The 12,427-nt window shown below is 38.7% G+C and overlaps 1 protein-coding gene across 1 annotated transcript; it reads right to left on the bottom strand.

The window, feature by feature from the left end:
• Positions 1 to 1,996: 1,996 nt before the first annotated feature.
• Positions 1,997 to 3,414, bottom strand: LOC135076618 (uncharacterized). Its single transcript, XM_063971044.1, has 3 exons — positions 3,208 to 3,414; positions 2,430 to 3,155; positions 1,997 to 2,058 (listed from the first exon to the last, which is right to left on the bottom strand). Exons 1-3 carry the CDS (start codon positions 3,412 to 3,414, stop codon positions 2,053 to 2,055), a joined length of 939 nt encoding a protein of 312 aa, XP_063827114.1. The 3' UTR covers positions 1,997 to 2,052.
• Between the last annotated feature and the right edge of the window lie 9,013 nt (positions 3,415 to 12,427).

The raw sequence follows: 12,427 nt of genomic DNA, 5'->3' as shown, positions 1-12,427 counted from the left end.
TAAATGCTCCATACTGTTATGCATAAGAAATAATCGAAATTCCTCGCTACTGAAAGGTGGTCCGTTGTCACTTACAATCTGTCGGGGAATGCCAAACCTCGCAAAAATCTCCCTTAATTTATTAATGACTGAATTCGCTGTAGTTGTGTTCATTTGACATATTTCAATCCATTTTGAATAAGCATCTATTAAAACTAAATAACGACGCCCGTCTATAGGCCCTAAAAAATCCAAATGCAATCTGGACCAAGGTCGACTTGGCCAGGGCCACGGCTGGGGTGCGTGGTGGGGCGGCGCCGCCGCGGTTTCGGCGCACACGCTGCAGGCGCGGCACATCGCCTCCACGGCCTCATCGATGCCGGGCCACCACACATAACTACGAGCTATACATTTTGTCTTAACAATACCCATGTGAACGTCATGAAGTTCTTGTAAAATTTTATTATGACACAATTTAGGTACTACCAACCTATGACCCCACATTATACAACCTAACTCAGAATATAATTCGAGTCGTCTATTAAAGTATGGTTTCAGTTCCTTGCTGTCAACCTCATCTGGCCAACCATCTCTGATAAAGCTTAACACCTGGCCGAGGATTGGATCCCTTTGTGTTTCCTTTTTTATTTCCCTGAAATCTAACATCAATGCCTCCGACGCAAAATGTAAATACGTTTGCTCTGGTTCATCATCATTGCTGCTACTCCTATCTTTTGCTTTATAACTATCAACTAACCGCGATAGAGCATCAGCTGTGTTGGCGTTTGTATTTATATACTCAATAGTGAAGTTATAAGCCGATAATAACAGCGCCCATCGTTGCATACGACTCGCCGTCATACATGTACATACCCAAATATGCTTACTAAGGGTTTATGATCACTCTTTAACACAAACGACCGCCCATATAAATATTGGTGAAATTTCTTTACTGCGAAAACAATAGCTAGTGCTTCTTTGTGTATTTGACTATAATTAATCTCGGCCGGCGTGAGAGCGCGCGACGCGTATGCAACAACGCGCTCCCGGCCCGAGGCCCGCTGCGCCAGTACCGCGCCGACACCGCGCGCGCTCGCATCGCATGTCACCACAATAGGTAATGACTCATCGTAGTGCGCTAACACCTCGGACCCCGTTAATATTTTTTTTACATAATTAAATGCATTGCTATGTTCTAAGCCCCAACACCAATGCTTACCCTTTTTTAATAAATCGTATAACGGTGCTAAGTGAAAACTTAAATTCTTAATAAATTTTCCATAAAAGTTAATCATACCCAAAAAAGACTTGACTTCGGACACATTCTTAGGAGGAGACATTTTCAAAATAGGCTCAATTTTACCAGAGTCTACTTTGACTCCATCTTCGCTAATAATAAAACCTAAGTACTTGACAGAATCGGAAAAAAATTCACATTTACTTTTTTTAAGTTTTAGGCCCTTTTCCATGAGTATGCTCAATACGTTGTTTATGGTATCAATGTGTGATTTTATACATGAGCTGCTTATCAAGATATCATCTAAAAATACCGTGACATTAGGTATATTTTCAAATAACTGAGACATAATTCGTTGAAAAATACCAGGACTCGACGCGAGTCCGTATACTAACCTGTTGTATCTAAATAAACCTTTATGAGTGTTTATAACTGTCAGATTTCGTGTATCATCCAACATAATTTGATTATAGGCTTGTGACAAATCTAACTTCGTATAATACTTACTGCCATGTAAACTAGAAAATAAATCCTCAATTTTAGGCACAGGGTACTTATCGACTTGTAACGCGCGGTTCAAAGTTACTTTATAATCGGCACAAATACGCAAGGCCCCATCGGGTTTGTGTACAATTACCAGTGGGGTCGCCCAGTCGGAGCAGTCCACGGGCTCGATGACGCCGGCGCGCAGCATGGCGTCCAGCTCGGCGTCCACGCGCTGGCGCAGGGCGTAGGGCAGCGGGCGCGCGCGGCAGAACACCGGCTGGGCCTCCTGCCGCAGGCGCAGCGTCGCCCGTCCACCGTTGAAACACCCCAGTTGACCATCAAACAGCTCCTTAAATCTAGAAAAAATGCCATTGATAACTTCTGTTTTCTGATCATTTATGATATTGTAATTATGACAAGTTGACAAAATAGGTACGGTCATTTCTAACTCCGCTAGCCATTGCCGTCCTAATAAAGTTGTCATACCGTTTTTAAAAACATATAAGTCCAATATTTTTCTCCTATTCTTGTAATTTACATCGACCTCTAAGTAGCCTAATGGCTTAACTTTGGAACCGTTATAAAATTTAACAGATAAATTACATTTTTGTAACGGAACATTTTTAAAATATTTATTGTAATCTACAAGAGAAATGCACGATAGTGGTGAGCCTGTATCAATTTCCATTTGTAAATTAACGTTATTTACATTTAAAATTATGCTCACCGGTTTGTAACTACTCAATGACATCTGGTACATTGGCTCCTCCTCTTCTTCATCCCGTTCTGCCGTCTCCCGAGCGTCCTCCAGGTAATGGGCTCGGGTGGATGCCGGGGTTCTGGATCCTCTGCTCTGTGCAGCGCCGCGATTGCCTCGGTGGGCAACTCGGCTCCCCTCATTCTTCCCACCAAAACGTGCTGCCGCCGTTTTAGAGTTTTCTGGACACATTCGACGTAAATGTCCCACTTTCTTGCACCTACTACACTCGTATTCTTTGAATTTGCACTCGTTCCGCCTATGTCTGTAGTCCCCGCATGCAAAGCAACCGCCAATTTGTAGGTTGTTGATGGCATCTTCACCGCCGACTGAAGAAGGCCGTCCCGCTGACAGCCGTGAGCGGGACCCCGAGAACGCGTCTGTGGAGTACGCGCCCGCGGCCGCCCGGCCGCCCGCGCTGGCTCCGTCCGCCGCCGCCTCCACGACTGCCGCGTCCCTCACCGCCGACTCGAATGAAACCGCTATTGCCACCGATTCCTTGAATGTTATTTGGTTTTTTGCAAATAACTGTTGACGAATTCCATCATCACGTATGCCACATATAAACTGGTCTCTGAGATTCTCTTCCAAATTCGCTCGAAATTCACAGTTTTTAGATAGTTTTTTTGAGTACCGCCACATACCCCAAAATATTTTCATCCGCCTTTTGTTTCCTTTGCCGGAACACAAAACGTTCTGCCAAAAACGATGGTTTGGGGTTCAAATGTTGTTGTAATATTTCACTCACTTCCTTGAAAGTCATGTCGGCCGGTTTCCGTGGGCTCGCCAAGTTCGTCAATAGTTCGTATGCGCGGTCTCCCATTGTAGTGATTAGTGTTGGTAATTTCATTTCTTCACTAATGCCGTTCACTTTAAAATACATTTCCAGCCTTTCCGCGTACAACTGCCAGTTTCCGCAATCCAAATCAAATTCCGTTATCTTGCCGACCGCCATATTTAAACTTAAAATCCTGTCGCCACTGAGAAATCAAAGACCGTAGTGTATTCGTATCGCGTTTAATATAAGACTAAACTGTCAACGGCGCTGCACACATATTTATATAGTGGTGTTAAGTCTACCCTCTTTATTCTATACATTACAAGTTGCACATTTTATTTGTATTATTAGTTCAAGCTACTATATGAAACAAGTAGGTATAAAGAAATCATTGAGACTAGATTTAGGTCAGATCTTAAGCTGGACAAACACAGTTAAACTGCGATGAGCTGAACTGACGTTACATTAAAATACTGGCCTTGTGTGCAAAATTTCAAGTCATTCGACAATTTTATTATACACTAGCTTTTGGAATTTTGTCTGTGACAGAAAAACAATGTCGCGCGCGTATTTGCTCACCGTTTAGACCTACCCTGGACTACGACAAACATTTTAAAACCAAAATCAGCTCAATCGGCCCAGCCGTTCTCGAGTTTTAATCAGACTAACGAACATCAATTCATTTTTATTTATATAGAAGATAGAAGATAGATTAACAGTTTCACTACACAAATCCACCTTGGTGAAACCGCGGCCTATTAACTAAATAAGTAAACTAACCCTTATTTTTCATTCCAGCGGCTTCTCAGTCGTGGCACCCGAGGTGGCCGTACCGGGGAAGACCACTGCTATCCTGGTCACCCTCCACGGGAGAGCGGGAGACGAAACCTTGGACCCTCTGAATGTCACCGTCAGGCTGGAGACGCAGGACGCCGAAAACGATGTCAAGCTGCTGACCACTGCTAGTCAGATGATCACAGGTAAGAAGCATTGGGATACCTTCACCTTCTTAGAGTATGTTAGATTTCATTATTCAGCTGGGAAGGTATAATACGAGTAGGGAGTATCTACTCGTCGATGATTTTACTTTCGTTTACAAGTAACAAGTTATGTTTTCAAGTAAGTCGTACACTTATTTAAAAAATAAAATGAGTTTTTTTTAACATTTTCAAATAAAAAATAAATCATTAACTACAACGTCACCTATTTGGCTATTTATAGCAAAAAAATTTAGACTTAAAACGAACTGATTCTGGTTTCTACACTATGCAAAAATCCAAGATGATTTAAAATGGCTAGTCACACGACTACACCTTCCATCAAAGTTTGTCGCTTTACAATCCAAACATAAGTGAAAACAGTGCTGCATCGCAAAAATACATCAGTCAAATAGGTACAGAAAAATCTTGTGAACTTGTGTGGATCAACAAAGTGTTTCCTCAGCAAAAGCAATACCATCTCGTAAAAGCAAACTGCTCGGGATTCGATCAAGTTATTACTACTTTGTGGAAATCTCATTTCGCCAGCCAGATGCCCTATTCACCAAACAGATGAAAAAATGTAAACTACAGGTTTCATGTACTGGAAAATATTCCAGTACTCCACTGTAGTTATTGACGATATTTTGCCAATTTAGCTTGTATACCCACAGCAGGCATTTCAGAGTCTATTTCAATTGGGCAGTGTATGGATGTCCAATTTGCTGATATGAGAGCACTCAGCGAATGTTGTGGAGTATACGTATAATGTGTGTAAGTGGTGCGATGTTGTGAGCGATTAGGTCCCTAATTGGCGACGATGTTTTAATTGACTTCGGTCGTTTGAAATTTGTATCTCCAATTAAAGCAATTGCTGATCGGCATTCGTATCGATATTTACTGGACATATTTTCATGAAACTAGCTTTTAGATTTTTGCAAAATCTTTGGACTTTTTGAAATATTAGTGTCAAATGGTATCCAATTGATAGGCTTGCGATGCAGATTAAAATATTCTTAAAAAAAAGTAGAAGTAAAGTTTTTCAATTAAGACATCATCATATAATTTTGTTGCAAATCTTACACGAGCCTTTTGAAACTTTTTGATAGCGCAAAAGACGAATCCCACCATCATAACAGCAAGAAGTGCTAATAATAAAACTTTACAACACTCCTAAAGGCAACTCGCAAAGAATTTGTCGAACAAAATACACTAAAGTTGAGTTCACACCGACTTGAAATACTAAGTGAGTGCGGGCGAGGGAGGATTCCGAATAAATATCAATTTACGACGTCGCCCGGGATCATAAAGACATTTTGAGATGTCTAAGAAACTTCAACCGGCGCTACAGAGTCGCATAGTTGAGATGGGAGTAGAAGGTGCACAGTAAGACCGGCCTACCGTGCCTAAAGACGAAAGTCTACCAGTGTGTGTCACCAGTGATGACTTTCTGAAACATGGCCTCTCACTATAGGCCTTATAATATGGAAGCTTAAAGTTGGAGAGGGATCTGCTAGATGTTTCATTACGAGATTTAATCAGAAATGAGGAACTCCGTAACTAAAGTCACGATATAGCCACGATAGCCCAACGGTGAAGTGGTCGGACTGGGCGTCTCGAGATCCGAGGAACGCGGGTTCGAATCCCACCGCCGCTTGACCTTTGTGGTGAGCCCACTCGTAACACAAGCTTATTTTAGCTCACGAGGGGCTAACGGGACTATTAGTAATTTGTGCAATACAAATTGCAAATCTTTATTTATAAAAAAAAATATCGCTGGTATAGCCCGAAGGACTAGCAAGCTGAAGTGGCAAAAGGCAGAGCACATAGTGCGCGGAGCTGACGCTCGATCGGGCACGGACTATTCCCACCTCTCGTTGCCACAGCTGCAACTTATGTGTACCTAGCCAGCATCTACAGCTTGACCTCCAATAAAAATTCCAACCAGTGATTGAAATTCAAATTCAAATTTATTTATGGTTAATTTTTTTTTGGGGGAAAGTTCGATAGGCCAGCAAAGTTCTGAAATAGAGGCCACGTGCTCGGTCACTGGCTCAGATTCAATAAATTACTAAATATATTCCCAATCCAAGCGCTTCACAACTAGTATGGATTACTCTATCTACCTCCACTGTGCACAGAACCCGGGTAGTGCTCCGAGAAGTTTTTCTCTTTTAACGATAATCCACTTTATGTCCCTGTTGTGACTGTTTCGTTGGTTAGTTGTCTGAGGTTACGGAGACAGGATATGAGGCATGCAAATCATGTTCGGTCGACAGCACACCAAGAAGAATAGCATTTATAACAAGTGCATAAAGTTCCAAAGTAGGTATTTTACTTGATTTTTCTATGAGATTAGCTTCTCTTATGAGAATCGGCAGATTTTGATCTCTATCAAATACACTTTGATATACTTACCTATTATATCATTGGTTAGTGTCTAAAAGAGGTCAGTTTCTATGTTTCAACTGTATAATATTTCCAGTGTTTTTTTTTTCAATGAAATAGTCTAAGTAGGTACTGTCATACGGATTAAAATAACTCAGTCAAAAAGTAATTCATGAAAATTCTGATTTCAGAACTAAAAAAACAATTGAAAGGCTCAACAAGGGATGCATCGTCGCAATAAATGACATTCGCACATTTAATTCCACAAAATATTCCACGAAGTTCAATATTTATCTGCTTCGGTTGGCAACAGCCACGAAATTAATGATACCACTTTATCAATCTCGATACGATCAAACATTCATTCAACCTCTATAATGTCAGGTCTACACGCACGGCATCTGAGACGGGCAATTTATGAAAGAGCCGATTTCAAATTCAACGCGATAGCAGGAACAATCAGAGTGCGGTACATTTGTCTTAGTCGAGGAGACACTGCAGTCTGACTTCGAGACATTTTGTCTAAAAAGTTAGTGACATAAATATTGAAGCCAATAAAGAAAGACTTAATGGAATGGAAATAATATACGTAGCAATTGGCGTTTTATTGATCAAAACCAATGATTTGAATTACCATCTTGTACCAAAAATAAGCTCTATCTCTATCACGTCAAGGATGATTTTTATAACAGTTTGTCATCCGTTTATATTTTATATTTTAATTCACAAAGTTAAAACTTTATTCGTAAAATACGTGAACATCGAAAATATCTAGACCACTACAAACAGTTAAGTTCGTGCGTAATAATTTTTTTTGAGTTGTGTTGTGGTGCGGGGGATAGTCGTAAAATTTGCGATCTTCCTAGAGGTATTAGTGTGAGTCTTCGCCATCACTCGATTTCAGTCGAAATTGAACCATCAATATTCAAAACGATCTCACCTCGCATTTAAACATTCCCAAACTCAAAGTACCTAAGTAAATAAAAAGCGTCACAGCCAATAAAGTAAAAGCGTTCAATCAGCTATAGCGCCGATAATTTCGTTAAAGCACCGACGAGCACTTCCTAAATCGAAGTGTTAATAGCTCAAAGCGATCGGCAATCCCCTCCAAAGATATCTGCGTCTAATGAATCATGATTGCAGGCCCGATAGTGACGTAACCGATGGGCCTGATGTCGATAAGATGGATGCCTTCATACGGAAGGAAATTAATTTTGCTATTCAGTTTCGTATACCGATTGTGTGGGTCTCATTCCGTTCAGCTAAATCGGTAAATGAAGTAACAGAGTAGAAGCATAAAGACTGAAACACAATAAGGTTAAAACTTGCAATAAATTCATGATTTCCTTTATGAAATGGCGTCGTGTATTTATATGATTTTATTTATTTCATGTGTTAGATGCTTACTTACAAAAATCATGAACTTTGTTAGTCTTAGCTATTAAAGACTAGCATTGCGTATTTTATTTGAATTTGAATTTTACTTTTTGTAGGTATTACTTTCGGTTAGAGAATGCTTTAATATTTAGAAGGCATTGTATTCACAACTAAGCGGAAATTACAAAATTCATCACTCAAGTCTGTGAACTCCAGTCATACCAGGAAATAGCATTTTGGCTTGTATTTAAATATTTTACAACTGAAATAAGGGATTGTTTACGGATATCTACCCTTTTTAGGGTGAATACTTATAACAGCACTATTCAGGTAACTATATTCTTGATACCTGGACAATACCATAGACATAGACAATACTCCAAATTACTCGCATCTGTACTGCGTGTTTTTGAAATGATCATTATGCTGCTGTTATTGTGTTTTGTAGTACACATTTCTCTCTAACCAATAACGCTGACATAACTAATTCGTATTCGTATGAATCGATATTACTTCCGATAATCGTTAGCAATAATCGCGAGAAGCGTCAACGGCAGGTGTTAGCTCAAAGCGGTGCTTTCCACAAAGAAATCAAATTTGCTTATCCGATATGTAACGAACCGGGCTTCCCATCTGCTGAAGGAGAAAAGTGGCATGAAACTGATCAAGATCGCAATCGTTTGCTTTAGGTTGATATCTGTTTTATATGCAGCTTGATATTTGAAGTGGTCAATGATAAAATGCTGTTACGGAAATACTAATTAGTAAAAGACTTAACTTAAGAGGTAATTTAACATATTCATTTTTGGTCATAATTAGCTCTAAAATAATTAACACTTAAGGACTCGCGCCTTAATTTGTAACATACATACTCGCTACCGGGTGCGCTGGACCCAGTAAATAAAATCCTATGTATTTTTCAAAATCACATAATATAAGTGAAAACTACTTTATTACAAGGATAATATGATATAAACAAAGACAAAAGTAAACCAAATTAGTAATATTATTGCCTTTTTCTAAAATAACAAGTTATTTAAAAAATTTAAGGTTTTTTGGCAAAATGAAGGTTATTTTTGAAAATTTCTGTAATTAATTATTTTAAAAAATACCTTCTATTTTTTCGTAAACTACTATGATTTGCCTACATATACAAATTAACAATTAATGAGAAATTAGTATAGAACACGAAAAAAATCACTTTATTTACCGGGCCTAGCGGACTCAAAAACACCTTTTTCGTCTGTTGCACTCACATGCAGTGGGCTATTTGACGATTATGAACGCTATTGGCCGTGCTACACTGTGGTGGAAAGGTACTCAAAGCAACAACATCTCAAACGTCAGAACTTAAAAGTTATTACACAAAAATTGAAGAACTGGGTCCGTTAGACCCATTAGCGAGTCCTTAAGTGTTAAGGGATGCTCCGACACTGAGTACAAATGAACGAGATGAGTGGACTTCTTAATATTGAGAGTAGTAGGTACTATAGTCTGGTCTGTGAGAACGTAGAATTTCGTCCAATGACCCCAAGCTACCCATCCTTATCGCTCGCGCGTAATTATGTTGCAATCGAGCTCGCACACTCACTTCGGGTGCCAGTCGCACAGTCGCGATAGCAATATAATTACGCGCGAGCGATAAGGATGGGTAGCTAGGGGTCATTGGACAAAATTCTACGTGCTCCGGGTTTTAGTTCTAATGTTAAGTGGAGGAATCTTATCAAATCACAAGAAAGGAAAAGAATCGATAGTCATATAAAAATAGTAACGAATTGAGAGATATGTAAATAAATCGATCCCGCTCTCGATTATCAACTCGTTAGCAGCAATCGCGAGCGGCGACGGCAGGTGTTAATGTTCAAAGCGACGCTAATCCCGTCTCAAAGAAATCCGATTTGCTTATCCGATGGTTAACGAACCGAGCTTCTCATCTGCTGAAGCAGAAAAGTAAGTAGATAGTCGAGCTAGGCAACTTTAAAGAGTTATAATTATATGATCAAACGAACTTACCAAGTGAAGTTCGATCTGAATTATCCTGTTTTCGCCGAAGAGATTTATTTTACCGTGTAGTACCCCTGTACGACAAGCCAATCCGCACACAATATTCAGCGTAGTAGTAGTAAAAAACAAAAGAGCGGGCAACCCCACCCCTACCACGCTGTGGGCTCGGTGTCCGAGCGGTCTCATTATATTTAGAGAAGAGATGACATTGACGTTTACCTCCAGGGAAGAAGATATAGAAATCTTCGGGTTGGGAGGGACCTTAAATCTCTTCGGCGAAAACAGGATAATTCAGATCGAACTTCACTTGGTAAGTTCGTTTGATCATATAATTATCCTGTTTTCGCCTCCGAGATTTATTTTACCGTGTAGATGTTTAGAGCATGGATCAATGTCCATGTTTAATGGTTAAGAGAGTAAATGTCAATGTACTAAATACATTATAAAGCAATATTTTTGTATTATAATCGTATTGCATCACTTATTCATAACAATTGTTATTGTTAGTATCACGGTTCCAACAAGATTTTGTTCATTATAGAGTATTATTATTATACATTTATTTGTACTTCTATTAACTGTTAAGTACGACTACTGATTGTAAAAAGTTGCCAAGACAGTTGACAGAGCATCCTGTCTATCCAGCACACTGGCTAATTGTATCAACGTTGACAGCGGCGCAAACCGCAGGCAATACTGCCGCGTGTCGCGTGCTGTGTGGGCCGAACACCCTCGTGCTCGTGTCGACACTCCTTTCCTATATTTATCCAGTTTCATCTCAGAACTGAGCTTGACGACGGTAGTGGTTAACACCGAATCGATCACAGTGATTGCAAGGCTAACACTCTGATTGTTGTAAAACATAAGCTCACTTGCATTTTAATTAAATAAATAAATAATGTGGTTAATTAAAACTTATTAATTTATTTGGATACAGTTTGACCAGTATTCCAAAACAGTATTAATTTGGATTCCAAGTAACACTGTTGCGAGGAAAAAGTTTGGTTTCTATTTAATAGCACCTTTTAATAGCAATCTTTTGATTCTTGAAACCTGACCTATAAATTATAATATTTATTTAAATTTTTATATATTTCAATAAATTATATGATTTCACTAACGATATTGCTAAGCGGTGGTTATTTAATGTTATTATAGGATGCACCCGACTTTAGAATATGCTAAGAAAATAGAGTAAGGTAGGTAGGTACAATGATGTAATTGAGCATTGTAAAAATATTTATTTGTCAGTCATTTGGTGTAGTGGTTTCGAAACGGACTACTATGCCGAGAGGTCCCGGGTTCGATCCCCGGCCGGGCAGAAATTGAATTGATACATTTTAATTTCTGTGATGGGTCTAGGTGTTACTATGTATAATATGTACTTATGTATATAAAAACGGTATTTAAGTATGTTTATATCCGTTGTCTAGGACCCATAGCTTTGCTCAGTTTGGGACTAGGAGCGTAGTGTAAAATGTCGAAGGAAGGATATTTATGTATTATTTGCGGAGTGTATAGCGGAGTCTGGTACGTTTTGTTTGATCCGCGACTGCCAAATACAAAACTCACTGCCAAAGAAAGGTAAGCTTAAATGGGCAATATGGTACTACTGATGTACCTGTTGCCCCAGCATTCTATTTTTTTTATTTTTTTATTTTTTATTTATTTATTTTTTAGTGAAAAAACGTATTAACGTCTAAAAAAATGGTCGCCATTCTAAGGCGAATTAATTGGAATTAATTCATGTTAATCGTGTAGAAATCTCTACGCCAGACGATAAAATATGAATTATGACTAAATATCAAACAAAGTTCAAGAAACAAAAAATAGGTTTATGTCATGTACCTACTGAAACCAAAGCGTCTAACATTTTCTGAGACAATATTGAACCAAGCTCCTACTCCGTGTCTTTATTCAGACACCTTGATTCAGTCAGCTTCAGTATTATGACTGTGATGATTGAATTTTTATAATCATGCTAAGAAAAAATAACAAATACTAATTCTCAATTTATACTTCATAGAAAGGGAAGAAAGACTCATTCATTATTATGAGTTTGTGGCAGCGTTATCGATTCGTAAAATAATATCGCATTATTTTTTGGTATTATTAAAAAATGTCCTTAATCTAAACTAAAGGTTACAAGTAGTGGTAGTACTGGTAGGTACCTACATAATACATAGTTTATTTTATGTGGTTGATTCGTTCTTTGACTGACCAAAGTCCACTAGTCCGGTTGTTATTACAAGCGGCCCGATTTCTTTTTTGATGCGTCAATAATTTTCTATTACATTGATTACAATGTAATTATTATTGTGTTATATTTATAAAGGCATAGTTATTATCGCTTTAACGCATAATAAGATACTTTGCTTGTCTAAAAGATTTAGCAAGATAAGAAATGATTCAATGTATTTCATGATGTCGCATCTCTTCTTATG

The sequence above is a fragment of the Ostrinia nubilalis genome, chromosome 12 (assembly GCF_963855985.1).
Source record: "Ostrinia nubilalis chromosome 12, ilOstNubi1.1, whole genome shotgun sequence".
Taxonomy (NCBI): Eukaryota; Metazoa; Arthropoda; class Insecta; order Lepidoptera; family Crambidae; genus Ostrinia; species Ostrinia nubilalis.
Note: the sequence above shows the minus strand (reverse complement) of the source record. Positions and strands in the feature narration are given on the sequence as shown.

What these genes read in the sequence shown, in the direction of transcription:
- LOC135076618 (XM_063971044.1), bottom strand. Translation starts at nt 3,414, where the DNA reads ATGGCGGTCGGCAAGATAACGGAATTTGATTTGGATTGCGGAAACTGG. An exon ending in CCGACATGACTTTCAAGGAA is followed by an intron (nt 3,156 to 3,207) that starts GTGAGTGAAATA and finishes CGTTTTTGGCAG; the next exon opens with AACGTTTTGTGTTCCGGCAA.